At 42.5% G+C, this 27,477-nt stretch overlaps 1 protein-coding gene across 1 annotated transcript; it reads left to right on the forward strand.

Annotated features, from left to right (window-relative positions):
* The first annotated feature begins 490 nt into the window (after window positions 1–490).
* On the forward strand, window positions 491–27,477 carry SF3A3 (splicing factor 3a subunit 3). Its single transcript, XM_006077550.4, has 17 exons — window positions 491–694; window positions 971–1,018; window positions 2,571–2,623; window positions 2,730–2,835; window positions 5,804–5,876; window positions 6,242–6,333; window positions 7,366–7,448; window positions 8,471–8,609; window positions 9,758–9,826; window positions 10,252–10,319; window positions 10,477–10,584; window positions 11,528–11,597; window positions 14,105–14,269; window positions 14,367–14,477; window positions 15,583–15,673; window positions 26,214–26,269; window positions 27,182–27,477. The coding sequence occupies exons 1-17, from the start codon at window positions 599–601 to the stop codon at window positions 27,257–27,259; spliced, it is 1,506 nt and encodes a 501-aa protein (XP_006077612.1). The 5' UTR covers window positions 491–598; the 3' UTR covers window positions 27,260–27,477.

Here is a 27,477-nt window from a genome sequence, read left to right on the forward strand (position 1 = left end):
TGATCATCCCCATTTTACTGAGGGAAAAACGTTGTCACAGGTCACACTGAGCTGGAGACTCAAGTTCCGGTTCTTCAGCTCCCATCCGTGCTCCTCAGCTACTCAGTCCAGGTCCCTACCCGCCCGGCCGCACAGCTAGGGAAGTCCCCGCCGGCCAGGTCAGATTCCTTAACGCCAGGCTGGTGGATTTCTGTGTGCCCCCTAGCTGCTAAGTTGCTGCTAAGTCACTTCAGTCGTGTCCGACTCTGTGCGACCGCATAGACGGCAGCCCACCAGGCTCCCTCGTCCCTGGGATTCTCCAGGCAAGAATAGGTGCCCCCTAGAGGCACCTGTAAATCGTTCGGTATTGCGCCACACACCTCCGGCCAGCAGGGGGCACTGCAGCAGTCTCCATAGCCCGGACTGGGTCTCTAGCGGTGCTCACTTTTCCTCGAGTCCCCGAGGAACTTCCGGCAACCGCGGAGTTTTGGTGCCGCCGGACTCGTAACTTGCGGGCGCGGGCGCGCAAGGCGGCAGGGGTTGTTTCCGGTCGTGTTGGTGGTCTGGCTTGAGTTGGGGCGGCAGTGACTGCGGCGGCGGGGGAGGAGGAGGGGGGAAGATGGAAACGATTCTGGAGCAGCAGCGGCGCTATCATGAGGAGAAGGAACGGCTTATGGATGTCATGGCCAAAGAGATGCTCACTAAGAAGTCCACGGTGAGTGGGCCTGGGCAAGGGCTACCGTAAGGCCGGGCCCCCTGCCCGGGTTTAACCTCAGAGCTTTTTTCAGCCCTCAGACCCGCCCCGCCCCGAGCCCTTCGAGGGGATTCCCTCCCCGAGCTCAGGCCTAGGTAACCTTTCCCCGGGGCCTAGCGCCCAGTGGCCTCTGCTTGGGCCGCTAAGACCCGAGCGGGTAAGCTCCGCCCTCGGGCGGCCTTCCCAACTCCAGAATTCCGACTAACAGCGTATATGTCACCGTTTGCCTTTCTTCAGCTCCGGGACCAGATCAATTCTGACCACCGCACACGGGCCATGCAAGATGTGAGTGTCCCGCTGTCCGCTTCTCTTTGGGCACGATGGACTGGAGGAGGAGGGAGGGGGTGCGGAGACAAAGGTAGCCGATTGGCCACTCGAGGGGTTTGTATGCCTGCCGAATGTACGCGCGCTGCCAAACCTAAGGATGCTTAACCACCCTTACTCTCTTCTCCGAATGGAGAACTCTTACTCATTTTTAATTACTAGAGAAGATCTCCTTTATAGCATCCTGTGTCCCATGGATGTGCGAAGAGTAGTTATGAGGTGTCAATGCCTCGGGCTTAGAATGTACTCTCCTCCTCCCCCAGAATAGAATAAAAGACCCTAATCAGAGTTTCTGATTTAGGGTAGATAAATATAACAAGCCCCTAATCCCTTATCTAGATTCCCAAATCCAAAGTACTCTGAAAACAAAAGATTTTTTAATTTGTTTTGGAAATTATTTGGTGGCAAAAATCTGACTTGATCTGATCAGATGAGAGGTTTTTTATGGTCTTTATGGCACCCCACTCCAGTACTCTTGCCTGGAAAATCCCATGGATGGAGGAGCCTGGTAGGCTGCAGACCATGGGGTCACGAAGAGTCGAACACGACTGAGCGACTTCACTTTCACTTTTCCCTTTCATGCATTGGAGAAGGAAATGGCAACCCACTCCAGTGTTCTTGCCTGGAGAATCCCAGGGACGGGGGAGCCTGGTGGGCTGCCGTCTATGGGGTCGCACAGAGTCGGACACGACTGAAGCGACTTAGCAGCAGCATCCCATTTAATAAATAACGTAACTTTCACTGAAGAACTAATTAATGTGTTTTCCAGATCCCACTAGGGATATTTTATTTCATGTAGTACCTTCCTGAACTTAAAAATTCCAAATTCTGAAGCACATCTGGTCCCAAAAGTTTTGGAGAATGGGCTATGTACTTGTGCCATTCTAAATTTGAATCCAGAGGAAGCTGTGTAGTGTTTTACTTATCCTGAGCATTCTTTAGCCAAGCCTTTTGAAATAGTGAAAGTCAATTTGGACTACCCTTTTATCTTTGAGAGTGTTTGATGGGAACTGCTGTTTTCCAAAGGGTGACTCTTACATGGCTCTCTTTTACAATACTTCTATTGTTGTTTAGGTGTTAAGTCGTGTCCGACTCTTGCAACCCAATGGACTGTAGCTTATCAGGCTCCTCTGTCCATGGGATTTCCCAGTCAAGAATGCTAGAGTGGATTACCTTTTCCTTCTCCCGACCCAGGGATCCAACCCACGTCTTGTGCAGTGGCAAGCAGATTCTGTACCACTGACCCATCAGGGAAGCCCATGACTCTTCTAGGGAAAGTTAAATATGGGAACTCTGCCACCCCTCAAAACACATTTCTTAGATAATCTTCAGAGTGACCTGTTTTAAAAATAAGCTAGGAGCCAGTGTTGTCTGTTAAGGAAGCATAAGAACTTTTAACACCACATCTCTTGAAGTTTTCCTGAGATTTGACTAGAGAGCCCTTGTTGGTTGCTTGGGTCTCAGTTGTACGGACCGATTGCTTCATTCTGATGGATTTGTGTTTGCCTTTCAGAGGTATATGGAAGTCAGTGGGAATCTGAGGGATTTGTATGACGACAAGGATGGGTAAGTGACAGTCTCATTCAGTCCAGCAATTACTGCTTTTGAGGGGCCATGGTTAAAGGACTGACTTTGTGCTCCGTGTTTTCTGGATTTTTTTCTGAAATTGCAGGTTACGAAAAGAGGAGCTCAATGCCATTTCAGGACCCAATGAGTTTGCTGAATTCTATAATAGACTCAAACAAATAAAAGAATTCCACCGGAAGCACCCAAATGAGGTATGACCTTGCAAAGCTTTTTCTCCAGACCTGTCCAAAGAGTATACAAAGGACATGTGTTAGGAAAATGGAGATTGCCATTCAGATGTCCTTTCAAAAAGGAACTTACCAGTTAGCTATAAGCAGCGTAGTTAGGTGACATCCTGCAACTCCAAGTTCTTTCAGAATTTCACTCAGCTTTAAGCTAAAGCCATTCTCTTCCTGGGCTTCCCAGGTGGCTCTCATGGTAAAGAAGCTGCCTGCTGATTCCCTGGTGGCTCAGTGGTAAAGACTCTGCCTGCACTGCAGGAGCTGCAGGTTCAATCCTTGGGTCAGGAAGATTCCCTGGAGGAGGACATGTGAACCCACTCCAGTACTCTTGCCTGGGAAATCCCATGGACAGAGGAGCTTGGCGGGCTACAGTCCATGGGGTCGTAAAGAGTCGGACACGACTGAAGCGACAGAGCACACATACTCTTGGGCAGCCCCTAACCAGTGACTGAACACAGTAGGGGGGGTGGGGGTGTCACAGCCTGGTTATTTCTGCCCAGTGTGAGACTTCCAGTGAGATTTTGCATCATGGTCTAGGCTCTCCCTGCTCCATCCTTCCATCCTGCTCGCTCTCTCCTTTTTTTTTTTTTGGGTGGCCACACTTCATAGTTCATGGGATCTTAGTTCCCCGAATAAGAATCAGAACTGTGTCCCCTGCATTGGAAGCATGGAGTCTTAACCACTGGACCACCAGGGAAGTCCTTTCCTTTTTATCTTTCATTGGTAATCCCTCTCCTCCTGCCCCTGCCACCCCACTGGCCAGTAAACCACTTGTGTTCCTATCTTGAAATCTGCTGCCTGGAGGAACCGACTAACACAGAGAAGCTTTACTCACGTCCATTGATCATTACCCCTTCGTGATTCAGCCCAGAGACCAACTCTTTCATGAAAATTGCTTCCTAGTCTTTCTCACTCCTAGTTAATCCCAGTTAATCCTTCCTTCCTTTATGATCTTGTCATGTTCTCTGACAATGAATGTCTGCCCCACTGTACTGTAAAATTATAAGGAGCAGGGATTACATCTCAGTTGTTGAGAACTCATTAAACATCTTGCACAACTGACCAAAGGAATTCCAGGGGAAAGGGGAAGTGAGGCATGGCTGTAGAAGTGGAGAGATGGGTCAGTAATTGCACTGAGCGTTTATGACTCTGTAACTGAAAAGTTGTTTTTTACCTTGATAGAAATAAGGAAGAAAGAACCCATTTGCACTGAAAGTGGATTTTTATGTATGTAGATTTTCGGGTGATGATATACCTAGGTAGAAGTGTCCTATGACAGTTGAAGTTAGTGATTGGGGCTTGAGAATTAGCACATAGACTTGATGGTTGAAGCCGTGAATCTTAGAGTTCTGGGAGGGAGAGAGAGTGTGAAGGGAGACTGGCAGCTTCTGCGTGCCTTGGGGCACTCACAGTAAGGCACCTCACGGAAAGGGGGCCTGGGAAGCCTCCAGCACAGGTCAGTTGGCAGCTCCAGGTCATGTCTTATGGGAGCTCAGCAAATGAGCTTCAGAAAGGAAGTGACTGGTATCTGCTGTTCCTGATTGGTAACTGCCAGGATTGCCGCTCAGTAGAAGTGGTGGGAGTGGAAATCTGGGAAATCCGGTCACAGGGAGTACTCGTAAATAATGGGGAAACTGTAGTGTGTAGTGTTTTAACATGCATTTGAAAGACTGGCAGGAAAAAGGAGAGGAGAAGCAGGAGGAAGATAGGAAGGTGTCTATATGTAAAGGAATGGGTAGAAAAATAAGAGACTGAAAATACTAGGCAGGAGAGGCTACTTAGCGGAGGTACATAAATGTCTCCTCACTCCCTTTGGAAGGTAGAGTATTCAGTCTTTTGCTAACCAAGAGAGAAGACGTGAGTACCATTTTGGTGTGTAACCTTATCCCAGCTCTGGTAGAAAAGTGATGCAGAATAAATGGTTAAATTTATTCCAGCATGTACTAAGGGGGAAAAAAATAAATCCAGTTATGTGAGAAGCAAAGTAATAATCTTGTCATTTGCCTGTATTATGGTTGCACAAATACATATATATAAACTCACAGAGGAATGGTTTCCAAATCTTGCTGTGCATTTGAATCTGAGGGTCTTTAAAAAGTGCTGATACCTCCCCCCACTTCTCATTTAATTGGTATCAAGTATGTCAGGGCTTTTAGCACTCTCTCTCAGGAGAAGGCAGTAGCAAGCCACTCCAGTACTCTTGGCCTAAAAAATCCCATGGACGGAGGAGCCTGGTAGGCTGCAGTCCTACGAGTTGGACACAACTGAGCAACTTCACTTTCATTCGTTGGAGAAGGAAATGGCAACCCACTCCAGTATTCTTGCCTGGAGAATGCCAGGGACGGGAGAGCCTGGTGGGCTGCCATCTATGGGGTCGCACAGAGTCGGACACGACTGAAGTGACTTAGCAGCAATAGCAGGTGATTCTAATGTGCAGCAAAGTTTGAGAATGGCTGACATTAAAACATTTTTTAAATAGTCTGTAGACACTGGTTATCTATTTGCAGTACAATTTTTTTTGGTGGAGCCAGGTTGGTGCCCAGGGGGTGGGAGTGCTCTTTAAGACATGTGGGATCTTAGTTCCCTGATCAGGGATCGAACTCATGCCCCATGCATTGTAAGTGCAGAATCTTAAACACTGGAGCACCAGAGAACTCCCTTGCAGGAGAATTATTAAAGGGGGGACCTTGATTTTTTTTTTTCGTTGTGTCTTTTTATGTTATTTGAACTTTTGTGAATGTTATTTTAGCAAATTTTAGTTAAGCAATGACAGAAAGCAAAGGAAAAAGCAAGGTATTGGAAAACAGAAGTAAACTCCTAATGAAAAATCCAAGCCAAGTAAAGCATTAGAAATCCAACTTTCTATATAGCCCATTCTGTGATATTGCAACTTTTATGTTGAAAAATCCACCTGAGCTTTTCTCTTTTTTCCCATCAGATCTGTGTTCCAATGTCAGTGGAATTTGAGGAACTCCTAAAGGCGCGAGAGAATCCAAGTGAAGAAGCACAAAGTAAGTAGGGTTTACTGCTTCTCTCCAACACCAACAGAAGTACAGGTAAATAACAAAGCTCAGATTTGCCCTCAGATCCCTGGAAAATGGCCCTACAGAAATGTATAGCGGGGTTCTCCTACTGATATTCTCTTTGTTAGACTAAAGTTTGGACTAGATTGTCATCCTAAATTGGCATTGGGCACAATGTTCATTTTGTGCTTGTCCAACTTAAATGCATTGGCTGAGGCCTGTTTCACTCTGTGAGCACAGAGAGGGTATTTGGGTAAAGGGCTGCATTATGAAGCTGTGCAGTCTACTTGAAAGGCCAGGTCCAAGAAAGTGGTCTTTAGTACCTGAATCACTAATACCTCTGATTGCTTCAGATTTGGTGGAGTTCACAGATGAAGAGGGATATGGTCGTTACCTGGATCTTCATGACTGTTACCTCAAATACATTAACCTGAAGGCCTCTGAGGTGAGACCCAGGATAGGAGAGGGTGGCTCTGATTCTCAGGGTGAGTCAGGACACTGGGCCGGGGCTACTAGACATGAAACAGAGTGTCTTCCTTCTGTTCTGGAACTATTAACGTAAATATTAAAATGGTGATGTGCTTTCTTGGAAGGAAACCATTTTCAAAGTGAAGATCAGGTTTCTACAGTGAATGAATAAGTCTGTTTTACTTACTAGTAAATTTTGTTTTATTATTACAACAAGCCTATTTTGCTTTTGTAAAAATAAATTTTTAAAACTCCCAAATACACATGCAGCATCTGTGTTAGGTACATATAGTAGTAGGTACATAAAGATACAAAAACATAATCTCTTCCAGGAATGACTATTTAATATCTTTAAAAAGATACCTAAAAATAACTTACCATAAGAGATGAGATTTAATGTGACAGCCTCAGGAAAGTTGCAAGGAAGTATGTGATGAAATTCCTCTTGGAATTGTAAGGACATGTCCCAAAAGTTGTCTCAGCTATATAAGCTCCATGAGTCCAATCCTGCTGCATCTGTCTTGTTCTCATGTGTATCCGTGCACTTGGTCCAAAGATATTCAATAAGTGATTGAATGAGGGAAAAAAAACGACACCTTCCAGGACATCAATAAGTGATTGAATGAGGGAAAAAAAACGACATATTCCTTATTTAAGAGGTAGTGGATGTCAGTCTTTAAACAAGTGCCTGGTATGTAGTAATGTTGAACAGGTGTTTCTTTTAGCCTATGGTTTATTGACTTGATCTGTATTTTTCCAGGCTAATTATGTGTCTCATATTCTACTCAGTCCAGTGGAATTAACACCCAGTTAATGTAGGAATTAAATGGTAGGAGAAAAAAAAGGCTAAAGTGAGTTGGGCTTTGTTAACTTTGTTAGGCTCAATTTTGATCTCATTTATTGGAGATTATGTTGTTAGGCTCAATTTTGATCTCATTTATTGGAAATTATGTTGTAACTTGGTGCAAACAGCTAACTGAATCTCTTGTCATTTCTTTTCTCTTTTCAGAAGCTGGATTATATCACTTACCTGTCCATCTTTGACCAGTTGTTTGACATTCCTAAAGAAAGGAAGAATGCCGAGTACAAGAGGTAGGCATTATTAGCTTCCAGGCCTCTACTGAATGTGACTAGAAGATTATTTTAACAAGAAGATTTGAGGGCAGTTTTGAGTTTTGTTTCATGAAAGGCATACATGAATGACTTCCAAGATAACGTTTTTAAAATCATAATACTTTGGGACTTCCTTGGTTGTAGAGTGGATAAGAATCCGCTTGCCAATGCAGGGGACACAGGTTTGATCCTTGGTCCTGGAAGATTCCACATGCCATGGAGCAGCCCCTGTACCATAAGTATCGAGCCCCCCTCCAGAGCCCAGGTGCCGCAGCTAGTGAGTCTGGGTGCCCTGGAGCCCGCACACCACAGCTGTTGAGTCTGCGTGCTGCACCTGCTGAAGCATATGTGCTTAGAGCTTACGCTTTGCAACAAGAGAAGCCACCACAATGAGAAGCCTGTTTACTGCAGCGAACAGTAGCCCTGCTTGCTGTAGCTAGAGAAGCCCTTGCAGCAGTGAAGACCCAGTGCAACCAAAAAAATAAAAGAGTAGTTAAAAAATAAAATCATAATACTTTGGCTCTGGAAGAAAATGTGTCTGTGGGCACATCTGTGATCTTAGGTCCATACTGTTCTTAATTTTGTCTCATTGTAGAAGGAAGTCTCCCATCCTGGTGCCTCTGTCTTTGGAGTTGAGCAGAGTGGGGAAAAAATTAAACTTTCTCAGAGGTGCCTGGGTCTGATGTATAGATGTTACGCTTTGTTTGTGTTGTTGTGCCCCTAGTTAGTAATCTGCCTTCCTCTATTTTCTGATTTTCTTTTTACCTGAAATCTTTCTTATTTGTGAGTTAAGACTGTAGTATTTGGAATTGTATCTTGAGGATGAAAGAAGATAGGAAAGGTCAAAATCAAGATGACATATTAGAAGAAAGCCAATTGTAAGCTCATTTTTATTCCTTTAAAAGACTAGTATCACTGGAGTTATAAGTATATCTTATAGGGCATAACAGTATATCAGAAATAGAAACCTTGCTGTCTCTATATTACTTATTCCTCTGTAGATATCTGGAGATGTTGCTTGAATACCTTCAGGATTACACAGATAGAGTGAAGCCTCTCCAAGATCAGAATGAACTTTTTGGGAAAATTCAGAATGAGTTTGAGAAGAAGTGGGAAAATGGTACTTTTCCTGGATGGCCGGTGAGCTTCAGTGGGGGTTTGGGTGGAGGACATTCCAGGGAAGTAAACTATTTTACTTTAATTTTGAGCCTCTGCTTTAGGCCTTCGGGTGCTGGTCCCTTGGGATCAGTTGTAGCCAGGAGGTGTTCTCTGCCAAGTATGCTGAGTTTTCTCTGTGTACTTTGGAAAGAGATTTGTCAGGGCTCACTTGCCATTGGCTGGGCCCAGCATTTTCACCAACCTTATCATTACTGCTCTGTGGTTCCTACTGACCAAAGACTGATATAATTATGTGCTAGAAATCGTTATTTTATATTTTCATTCCTGGGAACAAACATGAATTTTTTCTGAAATCTCTGGGAGAATTGGACCATCTAGTTTTAGTTGGTGTTTGTTTTTTTTTTTTCTCTTTGCTCTGCTCTTATAGGCATTTGATTCTCATTCATACATGTTTATAAGGGGCTACCCAGCGCCTGGTACACGCACACCTCGTCTTACAGCACTTTGCTTTCTTGCACTTCTCAGATGGTTCATTTATTTTTTTAACAAATGCAGCAACTCCCTGCATTAGGCAAGTCTATTATTGCCACTTTTTGTTTTGTTATGGTGGTCTTTGATTTTTATTACTACCAAGACTCAGATGGTGGTTAGCATTTTTTCACAATAAAGTTTTTTAACTAAGACATGTGCGTTGTCTTGCTGCTGCTACTGCTAAGTCACTTCATTTGTGTCGGACTCTGTGCGACCCCATAGATGGCAGCCCACCAGGCTCCCCCACCCCTGGGATTCTCCAGGCAAGAACTCTGGAGTGGGTTGCCATTTCCTTCTCCAGTGTGTGAAAGTGAAGTCGCTTAGTCATATCAGACTCTTGGCGACCCCATGGACTGCAGCCTACCAGGCTCCTCTGTCCATGGGATTTTCCAGGCAAGAGTACTGGAGTGGGGTGCCATTGCCTTCTCCGTGATAGACTACAGTATAGTGTAAACATAACTTTTGTATGCACTGGGAAACCAGGAAGAATCGTAGGACTCGCTTCACTGTGTTAATTGTTCTACTGCAGTGGTCTGGAACCGAACCTATAATGTCTCCAAGGTACGCCTGTGATTTAGATGACTCCCTTGCCTTTGTTCTAATCCTGGGTCTTAATAAACATCGTATTGTTTTTCCAGAAAGAGACAAGCAGTGCCCTGACCCATGCTGGAGCCCATCTTGACCTCTCTGCATTCTCCTCCTGGGAGGTATGTTTTCTTTAGCCTGTGCTGGTCTTGCCTGTTCACGCCTCAGAGGGGTCACTTGATCTCCTAACGCTATAGACTTATTACGATAAGACACCAGTCCTCAAGATAAGCATCTGCGAAGAATGTAGAAAGATGAAAAGAAAAAAAAAGCTTATCCAGTTTCTTTGAACACTGTTAACTAAAAATTAACCATCTTAAGCTATAGTGGAAGTAGTGGAACACAGCCAGTATGGTTACGTATGAACTTAACCACAGAGTCGGTCGTTTGGAGAGTTGGAGCATCCTGCTAGGAGACTGGCTATGGAATGTGTGGTCTTCCCACTGTTTTAGGAACACCCACACACCAGCCTGCAAACCTAAGTTTGAGCATTTGTTGTTTCTCCAAGTCTATTTATATAAAATTGTAACTTGTTTCTTTCATATAGGAGTTGGCCTCCCTGGGTCTGGACAGATTGAAATCTGCACTCCTAGCTTTAGGCCTGAAGTGTGGCGGGTAAGAGACTGATTTTTCTGTCAGAAGTGTCTCGTTTACTTTGAGTTTCACAATCTTCTAAGTGGCTTCAGTTCCATTCTTTCTCTCCACACTGCAAAGAGAAGCAAGCCTAGATGGGAAAGTAATCCTGAAATCCTTTGTCCCTGTGTCTCCTTAGGACCCTAGAAGAGCGAGCCCAGAGGCTATTCAGCACCAAAGGAAAGTCCCTCGAGTCACTTGACACCTCCCTGTTTGCCAAAAATCCCAAGACAAAGGGCACCAAGCGGTGAGTGCGGGGGGAGAGGGGCACCTCTGCTTACATTTTAAGCTTTTTATTCCCGTGCAGAGTTCGTACCACATCACAAATTTTAAAGCCCATTTTATTACCGCTAGTTATCCATCAAGCTCCAGTCTGCTCTTTTTCTCTGCTAATGGCAGACAGTTCTCTCATTGTTATTATAAACCAAGGACAGTGTACTCAGGTGTCTGAGAGTGGGTGACGTCTCCAAAGTTGAAACTGTGCCCCAGATATCTTTTGTTACTTCTGTAGGTTATAGAGCATAAGTTGGTTCAAAAATGTTCATCCAAGTGCATTTTTGCTAATAACAGTTGAATCTGTACCTAAGCCACATGCTTGTACAGGGTATTTTTTTTATATGTGGTTTTGCTAATTCTCAAAACAACCTTGAAAAGTATTTGTTATCCTCATCTTTGACAGATAAGGACTTAGAAAAGTTATACCTGTTATCTCACAGTTACTAAGTAGCAAGGTCAGGATTTGGGCCCAAGTCTGCCTGTTCCAGAGCTTGCCCTTCTGTACCGCATTTCCTTTGTATAGGAAATTGATAGGAACTTAAATACCTGGATATGCCTTTCACTCTCTAGAATGAGGTCAAAGAGGAAGCTTCTATGCATTCTAAGAAATGATCTCAGGGGAATTGCCTGGCGGTCCAGTGGTTTAGACTCCTCACTTCCACTAGGCTTGGGTTTGATCCTTGCTTGGGAAATTAAGATCCTGCAAGCCATATAGCATGGCCAAAAATATTTTTTAAATAAAAAAATAAATATCAGCAAGTCCTGAGCTGAACAGAACATTTGCTTTCACAACGTGGTATTTCTCTTATGCTTGTAATTTTAAATGCACCTATGGAATAAATATTCCCAGATATAGAGAACATGGCATTGGGTGAAAGAACCCTTGAGTGATACAGTTTGCTTCTTATTTCCAGAGACACTGAGAGGAACAAAGACATTGCTTTCCTTGAAGCCCAGATATACGAATATGTAGAGATTCTTGGGGTAAGTGACTCTGCTGAGGGCTGTAAATGCTCCAAGTTGTGGAAGTAAGAGAGCTATGAACTTGTAGGACATTTTTTAGGATTACAAGAAAAAAAAGTATCTATCAAACTACTTCAGCAGAAAATTGTGTTCTCCCAGGGTACTTAGCCCTTCGCTGAGGTCCTGTTCTGTTGTTAGGTGACGTTCCTAAGTTTGCCCAATGCCCTGAGGCTAGGTGGGAGAGTAGACTCCCTCCCCTCCACCACCCCCACTCAGTGTAGAATCCAGATTCCTTCCCTGAGCTCCAGAATATAGCCAGGGGTGACCCAGGAAGCAAACACTCAAAAGGCAAATAAGATATGACTAGAGTCATCTGTTGGCTCCCTCTTTTACACCTGCTTTGGATAAAAGGAGGTTAGCCAGACATTGGATACATGGGATACTTACACTCTCCACAGGGAACTAGGACTGTGCAATTGTGGGCAGCCGTCTGAGTTGCCAGTCCCTGAAGATGACTGAGACTAATCTTTGCCCCCGACATAAGGTGTGCCCACAACAGCAGCTCTTCATGAATGACTTACTCTGAAAAGGTGTAACTTACATGTTCACAGGGTTGTGCAGAGCTTGTTAGGTTTGGAGGTTAGTGGTACAGAACTGGCTGTGAGCTGCTCCTTGAGTATTCTTTCAAGAAGAAGCTGAAGGGGGTTACAGGTACAAAAAGGCCTACCCGACCAAGATGCTTATCTTAGAGAAAGTTGGGGGAGGAGCAGAAGAAAATGATTCTCTTTCAGGGAGGAGAAGGTGGAAGATGATCAGTGTCTCTGGGAGTCCTGCAGAGAGGACCAGCCTTTCTGAGTGTCTGCTTTGTGTAGTTTTCACCTGCTCTCAGAGCCTTTTCCTTTACAGATGCTCACACGGTGCTTTGAGTGAGTGGGTAGCTCTGGTGCAGATAGCTGGTCCGCATGTCTTTGTCTCTTGCCCTTGTTTGATGACCATGCATTAATAACTCATAAAACTAGAGTCATTGTTGGATCCCGCTGTTACAACTCCTTTGGATAAAAGGGATTAGCCAGACATTGGATACGTGGGATACTTATACTCTCCACACTGAACTAGGACTGTGCTAGCGTGGGCCCTTGGACTGCAAGGAGGTCCAGCCAGTCCATCCTAAAGGAGGTCAGTCCTGGGTGTTCATTGGAAGGATTGATGCTGAAGCTGAAACTCCAATACTTTGGCCACTTGATGTGAAGAGCTGACTCATTTGAAAAGACCCTGATGCTGGAAGGGATTGGGGGCAGGAGGAGAAGGGGACAACAGAGGATGAGATGGCTGGATGGCATCATCGACTTGATGGACATGGGTTTGGGTGGACTCCGGGAGTTGGTGATGGACAGGGGGGTGTGGCGTGCTGCAGTTCATGGGGTCGCAAAGAGTTGGGCACGACTGAGTGACTGAACTGGACTGAGTGTGGGCAGCAGACTGAGTTGCCTGTCTTTTGAAGCCGAATGCGAGGCTCATCTGTGCCCCTGACATAAGGTGTGCCCACAACTTCTCCTACCTTTGAGAGCATTTTGCTTTCCCTGCCAGGAGGTGGCACTATTCTCCTTGGAGTTCCAGCCAAAATGAGTTCCAAAAGTTGATCTTGTTATGAATTGGTATTATTTTTACCATTACTTCACCATTTACTGACACCTGTTGGTTTCCAGATATTATGCTAAATCTTTGAGTACAGTCGTGAATGTGACATAGCCTTTTACCCTTGAAAAGCCCAGTTTGTGACTGAGGGCTACAGATAACTGCCATATAATGTGATGTTTACTGTAATACTTTGAGATTGGGTGTTCTAAGTAGAAAGAGGGAGATTAAGATGATCCAGGTAGAGGAAACAGCAAGCATGAAGGTAAAATTACTGTGAAAGGAAATAATGAGAAAACAAACCATTGTCCTTGGGTATGTCTGGTGAGGCATGGTGTAGTCAGAGAAAAATTTGGAAAGTTATTGTATGTTGGGAGGTTGGACCCTGTCCTTTAAGTAGCAGAAAGCAAATTAAAGTTTTTTTAAGCAAAGTGTGCCACGAGATTGGTTTTCTCCAGCAGATAAATCTGGGGATAACATGGAAGCTAGACTGGAGTGAGGACAGACTCGGGGCAAGTTAGAACGTTGTCACCTTGGTGAGGGTGGTAACAGTGGGAAAGAGAAAAGAAGACTGGTTCAGGGAACGGTTTAGGGACAGAAGAGAAAAGACTTCTATTGTTCTGCGATGGTCTGTGGCCTCAGATGAGTGACCTCGGCAAATGCTAGGTTTAACTTTTTCCTTTTTTTTTTTCTTTGCATTTTTCCTTTAAGATCAGGAAAGGTCTGCTGAAGAGGAATTCTATTTGAAAGCAAGACTTTCCTTTTGTTCTGCAAGAAAGAAAACTTGATCCTTAAAAGTGAAGGATCAACAACGGTTGTAGGAAAATAAGAAATTTCCCTTCTTGTTCTGCACTCTTCTCTCACCTCCCTTTTCATTCATGGCCCTGACATAGGAGCAGCGACATCTCACTCATGAGAATGTGCAACGCAAGCAGGCAAGAACTGGAGAAGAGCGGGAAGAGGAAGAGGAAGAGCAGATCAGTGAGAGTGAAAGTGAAGATGAAGAGAATGAGATCATTTACAACCCCAAAAACCTGCCCCTGGGCTGGGATGGCAAAGTAAGTCCCCCGCTGCCACCTTTCCCCCTTCTCTCATTTTGGCAGCAGATACAGACACTGGTCTAATACTGGTTTTTTTTTGTCTGATTTCTTTTAGCCCATTCCTTACTGGTTGTATAAGCTTCATGGCCTAAATATCAACTATAACTGTGAGATTTGTGGAAACTATACCTACCGAGGTCCTAAGGCCTTCCAGAGGCACTTTGCTGTAAGAAATTCGGCGCTTCTCCTGGATGTGGAAGCTTGAAACATGAGTCTTTTAGAGAAGAGGATAGGAGCAGCCTGAGAGGATCCCTAGCGTCCAGAGCGAAAGAGAATCAGAGAAGGAGTGGACATAGAGTCCAGCGTGGGGCATTTGGCTTCTGGCAGCAGTGCCAGCCTTGGGTAGCCCCTGAGACAGTTTCTGGAGGCATTCCACTATTTGAACCTTGTTTCCATTTTCTCTTGCTTGCTCTTTCTCTCTGCCTTTCTGACTCCTTGGTCATTTCTCTTTCCTCTTGCTAGTACTTAGTACCAAAGAAAGGGCTGACCACCTCCTTCTGTGGGTCTTAAATGGGCCTTTGCCTCTTGAAAAAAAAAAAGAGGATGACATTTATCAAGCTATTCTTGAGAGAAGGCATTAACTGGGTGGTACTCCAGTAAGTGAATTCACCCTTGTTTTGTTTCTGCCTTCAGTTCTCAGTACTTGGAGGGAAATTTTACAGAATAGAAGACATGCTAGATGTAGCCAAGAATGGAGAATGTATGTGAATTCCTCTTTCTCTTCCTCAGATGTGCATATTACTGATTCTGGGGTCTTTTCTGCCAAACTCCAGTAGTCTCTAAATCTTTCTCAGTACCACCTCCAGTGAATTGGAATTGGCATCCAGGGCCCATGCCATCTGCCACCCCTGAGCCATACTGTCATTGCATCAGCATCCCTCCCTGGTCTCTTTCGTGTCCTTGCTTGTACCTGATGAACAGTCTTCTCCTTTACTTCTAAAGAGGACACTGACTTGCCATCAGTAATGCTTACACATGCTGGTGGTGGGGGGTGCATAGGAGGTAAGTGATGAGTTAGAGTTGTGGTCTTGACACAGATTTTGTGTGGATCTAGGTTTTATAAACCTGCCCAGGGAGGCAAACATACAGTGCTGCTTTCAAGTAACTGCCTCTTTCAGTCATAGCCAGCTGTCTACAGACAGGCACCTCAAAGGGAACGCTGCCTTTAGGTGGGGCCTTTTGCAAAGGATTAGGGAAGGTTTTGCGTAGGATGGGGTTAGTGCTGTATGTCCAGTCTATTTCACGCTGTCCTCTTGCTTCTCTTCTCCCAGGAATGGCGCCATGCTCACGGCATGAGGTGTTTGGGCATCCCAAATACTGCCCACTTTGCTAATGTGACACAGATTGAAGACGCGGTCTCCTGTAAGTAATTATTTATTGTTCCCGAGGCCAGAGCTACATTCACTGTCCAGTATTGTCGTGTGTCCAGGCCTAAGGGCAGCAGGTTGTGGGTACATACAGACTACTACAGTCCTATATTTATTGCTTTTTCAAGGGATGGATTAGCCAGGAGTACTGATTTTTTCCCCCTTGAGAAGAGCTCTGTGCTGAGTATGAAACTGCTTTTAACTGGGGTCTGTGAACTCCTGCGTATGCAAGATTTGAGTGAATGAGTGTATGTGTATTTTCTGAATTGATTTTACTGTGTTAAGAAATGCAGATACAAAGGAAGAAATAGAAGTGATCTTGGTAAGCTTATTCTGAGGTGACAGGGCAGATACACAGCAACATGTCAGCAAAATACCTCTCAGAGAAAAAGCCAAGCGCAACGTGTGTCCAGGAATGTGTTGTTGAAGCTCCCAGGAACCTCAGGCTTCCTGGCTACCTGGCCATGATAGATTTTTCCATCTTCCTCACAGTTTTATTTCTTTTTTTGGTCATGTTTTCACTGTCAGTGGATTAGAGTGTTAGGAAAAGAATTTTACCACTCCACTTTGCTAAGTTTCAGGCACTGCCTCTTAGCATATCACACTACTCTGCTGCCTGGTCAGCTAACTGATTTGGCTTCCACCTCTGGGGTTCAAATCCTCCATGGTAAAGCCAAGTAGAAGTGACCTTCTAAAGAGTTCCCCAATCCCTGACTTAACCCATGAGTTCCAGGGACTCTTCCATTGAGTTTCTCGAGTGTGGTAAACTTTGGGGACTCCTTTTTGCTGTTTGGTCTCTTTATGCATTTACAAGTCAGGATCATACAGTTCCTCTGATCAGAATTAAAATATATCAGATTATCCAGTTAGCCTCTTCTCATTTTTGCCCTTCACTCTGTTTGGAGGAAATTAAAATAGTAATGAAATTTCATAGAATCATAATACTGCATTTTGAATGCTCTCACATTTTTAGATTTGTTTTCTAGCTACATATAGCTAATAAATAGATAATGATTGGGTGGGGCGGGAGGGGTCGTATTTTCTTAAATATGTCCTGCAAATTGCCTGAGTTGATTTATTACTTGATACATTGATATTGTAATGTAATGTAATACCTTACATTATTTTAGGCTTACAATCAGGTTCAACTGCAAAAACATGTTTTAATTAATTTTATTTCATGTATTTATTTTTCCTAAGCATTACCCCTAAATCTTAAATGTTAAATAGAAGCAGGCAATAAGTCTTCCTTGCCTGAATGCTGTTTTTAAAGACCATGTGATGCAGCCTCACTCATTTTAAGGTTGGCTTATGATTTTATTATCACATTCCACAAAAGAAAGGTGACAACATTTTTACTACTTTTGATCAGGCTCGGATAAAACAGCATTTCTGAATTATTTCATTCTGAGTAGTAGTTTTTTTTTAATGTAGTTATTTATCCTGTTAGAATTCTGTTTAGAAGTTTTGTTTTTACATTCATAAATAAAAGATGTGCTTTTTGCGTTGCTTTCAGACATTTGTCAGATTTAGGATTCAAAACCATACTTATGTAGTAAAGTCAATCTGATTACGGGCTACATTCTCTTCTGTCATTTGAAACTTTAGATGGAGATCACTTTCTCATAGAAAGGGACTACTCTGAGAAGACTCTCTAGTTATAGCCCATATGATTCCTTGATTTAGTATGACAAAGTAGAAAACTCAATATTTTTATTCTGCATTTTACTATTTCCTTTTTCCTATTAATACTTTCTTTGATCTTGTTACTTTGTTCAAAAACTTACTTTTTTTGGAGATACGTTGATATTGTATTAGTTTCAGATGTATAACAGTGATTCAAAATTTTATAGATTGTGCTCCATTTAAAGTTATAAAATACTAGGAAATTCCCTAGCAGTCCAGTGGCTGGGGCTCCCTGCTTTCACTGCAAGAGGGCCCAGATTTGGCCTCTGGTCTGGGAACTAAGATCCTCCAAGTCACGCAGGGGGAAAAAAAAACTTATAAAATATTGGCAATATTCCTTGTACTGTAACACATATCCTTGTAGCTTATTTGTTTTATACATTGCAGTTTGTACCTCTTAATCCCCTGTCCTTATCGTGCCACTCCCATCACCCCCACCCTGACCTTTCCCACTGGTAACCACAAGTTCTCTGTATCTGTGAATCTGTTTCTGTTTTGTTATATTCATTTGTTGGTTTTATTTTTTAGGTTCCACATATAAGGGATAATACATAGTATTTGTCTTTTTCTGCCTCACTTATTTCACTAAGCATAATGCCCTCCGGGTCCATCATGTTGTTGCATATAGCACAATTTCATTCTTTTTTATGGCTGAGTAGTATTCCATTGTGTGTGTGTGTGCATGTATATCTATCTATCTGTATATACCACATCTTCTTTTGGGCTTCCTTGGTAGCACAGATGGTAAAGAATCTGCCTGCAATGCAGGAGACCTGGCTTCAATGTCTGGGTCAGGAAGATCCCTTGGAGAAGGTAATGGCAACCCACTCCAGTATTCTTGCCTGGAGAATCCCATGGACAGAGAAGCCTGGCAGCTACAGTCCATAGGGTCACAAAGAGTTGCACACGACTGAGCAACTAACACACACACACTACATCTCCTTTATTCATTTGTTGATGGACATTAAGGTTGCTTCCCTGTCTTGACTATTGTAAAGAATGCTACTATGAATGTTGGGAGTACATGTATCTGTTCAAATTAGTGTTTTTGTTTTCTTCTGTTATATACCCAGGAGTGGAATTGCTGGATCATATGGTAGTTCTGTTTTTAGTTTTTTGAGGAACCTCCATACTATCCTCCATAGTGGCCACACCAGTTTACACTCCCACTAACAGTGTAAGGGAATCACTTTTCTACATTCTCATCAGTATTTGTTATCTGTGGTGTTTTTGATGACAGCTATCCTGACAGGTGTGAGGTGACGCCTCTTTGTGGTTTTGATTTGCATTTCTCTGACAGTTGGTGATACTGAGCCTGGTGATTTCATGTGCCTGTTAGCCATCTGTATGTCTTCTTTGGAAAAATTCCTGTTCAGATTGTCTGCCCATTTTTTAACCAGGTTGTTTTTTTGTTTTTTTTTCTATTAAGCTGTATGTATGAGTTGTTTACGTATTTTGAATAGTAACCCTTTATCAGTCATACCATTTATAAATATTTCCTCCTATTCAGTAGTTTTCATACTTAATGTCTCTTTGTTTTGAATTCTGGTATGGACATGTTGATTCCAGTTGTAATTAAACTTCGTGTCTTGCATTTCTGCCAGTTTTGTGTTATTTGAGCCACATAAACTCAGTATTACATTGTAACCTTATTGATCACTCCCATTTGGTTTTTGAAATTCCTGTTATCTGATAGCTTGTTTGTTCTACTGTAATAGACCATTTCCCCAGTTATCAAATATTGGCAGCAAATGTGGGCTCTTTTTTTTACCCTAGTTGTCAATATTCATCCTTGTATACAGATGAGCTCTTTACACTCAGTGTATTAATTGATCTAGTATTTAACTCCTTGTTTTCTTGTTAGATTTCTCATTTTCTTGTTAGATTTCTCACAAAGATTATATAGTAAATTTGAATCTATTCCTTTCATACAGGTATTTTTCTTTTTTTTTTAATTTTATTTTATTTTTAAACTTTACATAATTGTATTAGTTTTGCCAAATATCAAAATGAATCCACCACAGGAATACATGTGTTCCCCATCCTGAACCCTCCTCCCTCCTCCCTCCCCAATACAGGTATTTTTCTAACATTTCTAACTTTAATGTTTCATCTAACAGTTTATTTCTACTACTAATTTCTGTTATCTGTCATTAATATGTGTCATTCTGTTGAGTTATTTATAGGAGGTGATTATATTGATGATCTGAAACAGTAAATTCTATACATCTTACTCATAATGATTCAGTAGACTGTTTAATCTTATATCAATATTCTTATCACCTTGTTTACAAAAAGTGGTTTTTCTGCTTTCAGAATCCCATTATCTCCTTTTTTTCTCTTTTAAAAAATTGTAGTTGACTTAAAATATTATATAATTTTCATGCATACAATGTAGTGACTAAAAATTTTTAAGATTATACTCCATTTATAGTTACTTTAAAATATTGGCTCAATTCCCTGTGTTGTGTCCTTGTAGCTTACTCATTTTATACACAGTAGCTTTCACCCCCATTATGTCTTGTCATGTTGTTTTTACCCAAGGACTTTGTTGATGGATTCCCTTAAGTTCTTTATGTTTTCATCTGGTCTTCTTCAAGGGTAAAGTTGGTTCAAAACCACATTCCTAACAGTGCAGACTCTGGAGGATATAGGGTCAAGATCGTAGCTCCGCCACTTACTTCCTGGCTAGGGGACACAGGGCAAGTTATGTCTTTTAGTGCCTTGGTTTCCTTTATCTATCAAATGTGGGAGTTAATAGTATATCTACATCAGAGAGTTGTCTCAAATGAGATAATATATATATTAAGTGAAATAATATAGGTAATGTGCTACAGCATGCCTGACCACAATGTAGAATGTATCAGTGAGAAAGCATAAGCTGCCATCATCGTCAGCTTCGCTTGTGGGCTCCTCTACAGAGTCTAAGGTGTGAGATCCGAAGTCACTTTTATCTTTCATTTGAAATTTAATCTTCCTGTTGCTAGCTACCATATACCAGATGCTTGGTATATGCGAGGCAAATGGGAGATTTTTACACTCATTTAATCTTCAGAGCAATCAGTGAGGTAGAAGATCACCCACACTTTCAGAAGAGGAAAAATGAGGTAAGTCTTTAAAGGTCATGTACCATAAGAAAAGAAAGCCAGGGGTCAGTCACATGTCTGTTCTACCACAGTCTTTTCTCTTCCCATAATCCTGTACTGCCTTATTTTAAATTACCCCTGTAGATGTTTTTGAGTTGATCAATAAGGACATTTCATAAAGAAACTTTATAAATTTTCTCTTTAGTGATACAAACTTTTAGAAAAGAAAAAAAATTTTTCCAGAATATTATTGGCAGGTTCATGATTCAAAATGTTATCCATATTGTTTTCAGTATTTATCTCCTTGTTCAGATGTCTAGGCTTATCAGTTTCTCTCATATTGTTATTGCCACATCTTTGCTACAGTGTATCGTTTTCACCCATCATGACCTACCTTGACTCTTACAGGTCATTTGTGTAGCATTTATAGTTTCACTTCTATCTCAGTATCGCTTTCTCTTTTCATCACCTCCCTTCCCCTTTCTTTCCCCAGAGACTATTCCTCCTTTTTAAGTATCTGAGGTTAACTCTCGGGCTTCCTTTCAGACTTTTCAGTAACAGATAGGTAGTTACAGACGTCTTGACTCCCGCAGGATCCTGACAGACTTTCATCTCAGGTATCTCAGTACTAATAGGCATCTGTTAATTATTTTTTTAATTAAATTTATTTTTAATTGAAGGATAATTGCTTTATCCAATAATTGTATTGGTTTCTGCCACACATGAACATGAATCAGCTATAATATATAGGTATAATCAATTCATTATTAAATGGAAGTTAATTCTGTTATTCTGTAGAGTATGTGCAATTTTTCTTCATTTCACATTGGTAGAATAATTATTTTTTATTAAACCTGGATTTCGTGTGTCGTTTTTGGATTTCGGGTTTTTTTTTTAAAGCATCTAAACTAGACATCTTAAGGATTTGGGGCTATGAGGAAGAAAGCCCCTGAAAACCTAACTCCGTGTCCTTCCATCCTGAGGAAGAAGGTGCTTTTCCAGCTGTGCTTCCATCTGTGTGTATGCCTTCTCCGCTTTCTTGTGTCTTCTTTTCAAGCCTTAGCTCACAGCGAAAGCAACTCCAGCCCTTGCCCTGTATGACCTTTTTCAGTGTTCAGAGCCTGCCTTCATGCAGTTCAATCTCTCAGTGTCCCAATTTCTAATATCAGGGAAGGATGGTAGGAAGGTGCAGCTGGGTCAGATTCCATCTGTTGTGCAGTTAGCTGTCGCTTCAGTAACTGGCAGCAAAAGTAGCTCCTTGTTAGACCAGGATTGCTCCTTCCAGAGCACCTGGAAAGACGTGTGCCCTAGTGGGAGTGGGCAGGGAGCAAGCCGCTGGCACAGCTCTCAGACTGGCTTTCCTTGTCTTTGTTTTACATCATTCTGTTGAAGTTTTTCTTTGGCATTTTTAGCACGAGGGATTCAGTACTGTTATTTAAGTTACAGTAGTTTTTTATTTTTTCAACTTAAATGAAGGATTTGATGTATGAATTCATTATTTTAATCATTCCATTGTTCCAGACTTACAAATCATAAGTTGAACAAAAGACAGCTAAGAAAGAGCCCTATGGAACTTCTCACAAGATATTTCTCATTTAGGTGGTTGGTCACAATTGACCAAAATTCACTAGGTATAAGTCTACTAACCCTAATAAACTAATAGCATCAGGTTCAGATATCATCATTTTGTTTATGACAGTATCATGAGAGATACATTTTCATGGATTCTCGGGACATTGCCTGTGAGAGCAATCACTTCTAAAACCATGATATCCTGTGTCTATAGCTTTTATCGTATTGGTTATTCCATCAAAAATAGGAAATTCAGGGACTTCCTTGGTGATCCAGTGGCTTAGAATCCGTGCTCCCAATGCAGGGGGCTCAGGTTCAATCCCTGGTCAGGGAACTAGATCCCACATGCTGCAACTAAAGATCCCTCACGCCGTAGTGAAGGTCGGAGACCCCGTGTGGCACAACTAAGACCCCATGCCAAATGAATATGTTTTTAAAAAGATTTCAGCTAATTTAAAAAGATTTCAGCACTTATATATTGTCTCATCTACTATTAATATTTCTTCACCCATCTTAGACTTCAGCTTTCTCTATAGGATATTTCTTCTAATCTTGTCATGTTTAGAGATTGTTCTACGTGATGAGAAATATGAAAGCTTATAAGAATCAAGTAGTTGTTCCTTTTCACTGTCATCTTACCTTCATAGCAGCGACCTGTCCCATCTGCTGCACATAGCCCTTTGTTCTAAGGGTGCGCCTTCCAGACACCATTCTTACAAGTTTAAGTTGTTCTTTCCCTAGTCTTGTATCTGTCCTGTCTTTGCACATGTCTGATCCCTTCCTCTGGAGCTACGGTAGTGTCTGTAGATGTCTTTCCCTTTTCGTGCTCATTAGAATTGAACTGTCAGAATTATTCTCCTAATGTCTTCAGTGTTTATTGAGCCATCTTATCTTTCAAACTCTTTGGCCATGATATTTCACTGTTTTTTTTTTTTTCCTCTGAATTTTTTGAAATACATGCATCAGACCTCAAGTAGATGTATTTGACAATGTCTAGTGTTCTCTTGGGCCTTCCCTGATACCTCAACTGGTAAAGAATACGCCTGTAATGCAGGAAACCCTGGTTCGATTCGTGGGTTGGGAAGATTCCCCAGGAGAAAGGATAGGCTACCCACTCAAGTAGTTTCCCTGGTAGCTCAGATGCTAAAGAATCCACCTGCAATGCGAGAGACCTGGGTTTGATCCCTGGGTTGGAAAGATTTCCCTGGAGGAGGGTATGGCAACCCACCCCATTATTCTTGCCTGGAAAATCCCCATGAATAGAGGAGCCTGGTGAGCTACAGTCCATGGGATCTCAGAGTCAGACATGACTGAGTGACTAAGCATAGCATTCTCTTTCTCTTCTATTATGACCTTTAAAACAGTAAGGTCACTTTTTCCAATAATTCCTATATTTTGTACCATACTAACTTTTCCTTTGAGAGTCAGTTCAGTTCAGTCACTCAGTTGTGTCCGACTCTCTGCGACGCCATGAACTGCAGCACGCCAGGCCTCCCTGTCCATCACCAACTCCCGGAGTTCACTCACTCATGTCCATCGAGTCGGTGATGCTATCCAGCCATCTCATCCTCTGTCGTCCCCTTCTCCTCCTGCCCCCAATCTCTCCCAGCATCAGCGTCTTTTGCACTGAGTCAACTCTTCACATGAGGTGGCCAAAGTACTGGAGTTTCAGCTTCAGCATCAGTCCTTCCAATGAACACCCAGGACTGATCTCCTTTAGGATGGACTGGTTGGATCTCCTTGCAGTCCAAGGGACTCTCAAGAGTCTTCACCAACACTGCAGTTCAAAAGCATCAGTTCTTCGGCGCTCAGCTTTCTTCATAGTCCAACTCTCACATCCATACATGACCACTGGAAAAACCATAGCCTTGACCTTTGTTGGCAAGACGGACCTTTGTTGGCAAAGTAATGTCTCTGCTTTCGAATATGCTATCTAGGTTGGTCATAACTTTCTTTTTAAGGAGTAAGCGTCTTTTAATTTCATGGCTGCAGTCACCATCTGCAGTGATTTTGGAGCCCAAAAAAATAAAGTCTGACACTGTTTCCACTGTTTCCCCATCTATTTCCCATGAAGTGATGGGACCAGATGCCATAATCTTCGTTTTCTGAATGTTGAGCTTTAAGCCAACTTTTTCACTCTCCTCTAGGCTTTTTAGTTCCTCTTCACTTTCTGCCATAAGGGTGGTTTCATCTGCATTGCTGAGGTTATTGATATTTCTCCCGGCAGTCTTGATTCCAGCTTGTGCTTCTTCCAGCCCAGCATTTCTCATGACGTACTCTGCATAGAAGTTAAATAAGCAGGGTGACAATATACAGCCTTGACGTACTCCTTTTCCTATTTGGAACCAGTATGTTGTTCCATGTCCAGTTCTAACTGTTGCTTCCTGACCTGCATATAGGTTTCTCAAGAGGCAGATCAGGTGGTCTGGTATGCCCATCTCTTTCAGAATTTTCCACAGTTTATTGTGATCCACACAGTCAAAGGCTTTGGCATAGTCAATAAAGCAGAAATAGATGTTTTTCTGGAACTCTCTTCCTTTTTTGATGATCCAGTGAATGTTGGCAATTTGATCTCTGGTTCCTCTGGCTTGTCTAAAACCAGCTTGAACATCTGGAAGTTTGCGGTTCACATACTGCTGAAGCCTGGCTTGGAGAATTTTGAGCATTACTTTACTAATGTGTGAAATGAGTGCAGTTGTGCGGTAGTTTGAACATTCTTTGGCGTTGCCTTTCTTTGGGATTGGAATGAAAACTGACCTTTTCCAGTCCTGTGGCCACTGCTGAGGTTTCCAAATTTGCTGGCATATTGAGTGCAGCACTTTCACAGCATCATCTTTTAGGATTTGAAAGAGCTCAACTGGAATTCCATCACCTCCACTAACTTTGTTCATAGTGATGCTTTCTAAGGCCCACTTGACTTCACATTCCAGGATATCTGGCTCTAGGTGAGTGATCACACCATCGTGATTATCTGGGTCGTGAAGATCTTTTTTGTACAGTTCTTCTGTGTATTCTTGCCACCTCTTCTTAATATCTTCTGCTTCTGTTAGGTCCATACCATTTCTGTCCTTTATCGAGCCCATCTTTGCATGAAATGTTCCCTTGGTATCTCTAGTTTTCTTGAAGAGATCTCTAGTCCTTCCCATTCTGTTGTTTTCCTCTATTTCTTTGCATTGATCGCTGAGGAAGGCTTTCTTATCTCTTCTTGCTATTCTTTGGAACTCTGCATTCACATACTTATATCTTTCCTTTTCTCCTTTGCTTTTCTCTTCTCTTCTTTTCACGCTATTTGTAAGGCCTCCCTAGACAGCCATTTTGCTTTTTTGCATTTCTTTTCCATGGGGATGGTCTTGTTCCCTGTCTCCTGTACAATGTCATGAACCTCCGTCCATAGTTCATCAGGCACTCTATCTATCAAATCTAGTCCCTTAAATCTATTTCTCACTTCCACTGTATAATCATAAGGGATTTGATTTAGGTCATACCTGAATGGTCCAGTGGTTTTCCCTACTTTCTTCAATTTAAGTCTGAATTTGGCAATAAGGAGTTCATGATCTGAGCCACAGTCAGCTCCCGGTCTTGTTTTTCCTGACTGCATAGAGCTTCTCCATCTTTGGCTGCAAAGAATATAATCAGTCTGATTTCGGTGTTGACCATCTGGTGATGTCCATGTGTAGAGTCTTCTTTTGTGTTGTTGGAAGAGGGTGTTTGCTATGACCAGTGTGTTCTCTTGGCAAAACTCTATTAGCCTTTGCCCTGCTTCATTCCGTATTCCAAGGCCAAATTTGCCTGTTACTCCAGGTGTTTCTTGACTTCCTACTTTTGCATTCCAGTCCCCTATAATGAAAAGGACATGTTTTTTGGGTGTTAGTTCTAAAAGGTCTTGTAGGTCTTCATAGAACTATTCAACTTCAGCTTCTATTTCCTTTGAGAGTATCAGTTCTCAATTCTAAGAGGTGTTTGGTTATATATGATCCAACTTTTTATTTTGCAACAAAGCAAACATTGTGGTAAATTTTGCTATGAAAGGGGTTTGTCCACAGGCAGTCCAGAACCAAAATTCCCATTTGGGGCAGGCAGATGTCTTTAGGACAGGCACTCAGAGGGATCCTAATGAGGGATATGTTATAATACCCAGTACCCAATGGATACTCAGTGGAATCTGATTGCTGATCATTTCTTGTCCGGCAGTGTGGGCCAAGCTGAAACTGCAGAAGGCATCAGAACGATGGCAGCCTGACACTGAGGTGAGTGCTTATGTAGCATCAGGCGTAACGTCAAGCACAGAGTCCCTCACGGAGCAGAAGGGAGTGAGACGGCCCTGGTTCACTGCAGCAGGAAGTGTAGGGTGACAATGTCTCTAATCAGCTCTTGACTTGAAAAGCCTAATTTATTTGTGATATTACATGTGTCAGACTTCAAATCTGTGTCTTAACGACGGGTTATATTCTGCCATTGAAATTTTGAAGTGGCAAGCAGAAGTAGCCTGTGTCTTGTCCTGCCCTCGGGATTCATAAGTTAAGAGGCTGAAAATCTGTGTCATATGTTAGATCTCCTTTGAGGAGAGCATCTGATGAGCTTGCTCATGGGGTGGGGAGGCGTCTTGTTGGTCTTGGGATGGTCATCCCTAACAGCAGATTTCAGAGATGAGGAGTGGTGTGTATGTGAGATATGGTAGCTGCTTCCTCTTAGGTCAGTGGTGTTCAGTGTTCCTTTAGCAGCAAAGCCCTTTTCAAGCTGTAACATAGAACTCCAATAAATAGAAAAAGCAGAACTCCTCTGAATGTGGAGAAGCTCAGTCCTCTTGGCCTTTATCCCCTATAGTGTCCTCTTAGGTAGAAACCTAGAGTTCTTGGGGCCCATTTGAAAACCATGTCTGAAGTGAGCCTTTCTCAGCCGGAGTTCCTCATCTTAAACACAGAAAGTGGTTTGAATACACAATTTTCTCAATTTTTCACAATATCCCCAAGGATCGGTCATAATTGGTATCTTTCTAGATGTCTAATGGATGCTGTGAGCAGTAGAGCAGAACCCCAGTTGAGAAAGGCTGTTTTAGATGAATGGCATGGAATCAGGCCAGGGTGAGCTCAGGTACCCAGAGGCTGGTCTAAATATTTCTCCCAGCAGTTGTACTTAATGGAGTCCTTCTTCCCTTTTAGGAAGAATATGAAGACTCCAGTGGGAATGTTGTGAATAAGAAGACGTACGAGGATCTGAAAAGACAAGGACTGCTCTAGTGTTTGGGGATGTGTCTCAGCCGTGGGCCTTGCCCAGGCTTCCCTAAGATCTGCTTTTTCTATTTCTCCCAATCAAATGCTCCTAAGGACTCTTTGCTACTTAATCTTACGGACTAGCATGCATCTTGTAGAAACAAGGCATGCTGGCAGATTGCAGCGTTGAGATGTGTTTTATCTTTGTTTTATATTAAAGAAGATTCCGTTGGAAAATAAAACCA

The sequence above is a fragment of the Bubalus bubalis genome, chromosome 6 (genome assembly GCF_019923935.1).
Source record: "Bubalus bubalis isolate 160015118507 breed Murrah chromosome 6, NDDB_SH_1, whole genome shotgun sequence".
Taxonomy (NCBI): Eukaryota; Metazoa; Chordata; class Mammalia; order Artiodactyla; family Bovidae; genus Bubalus; species Bubalus bubalis.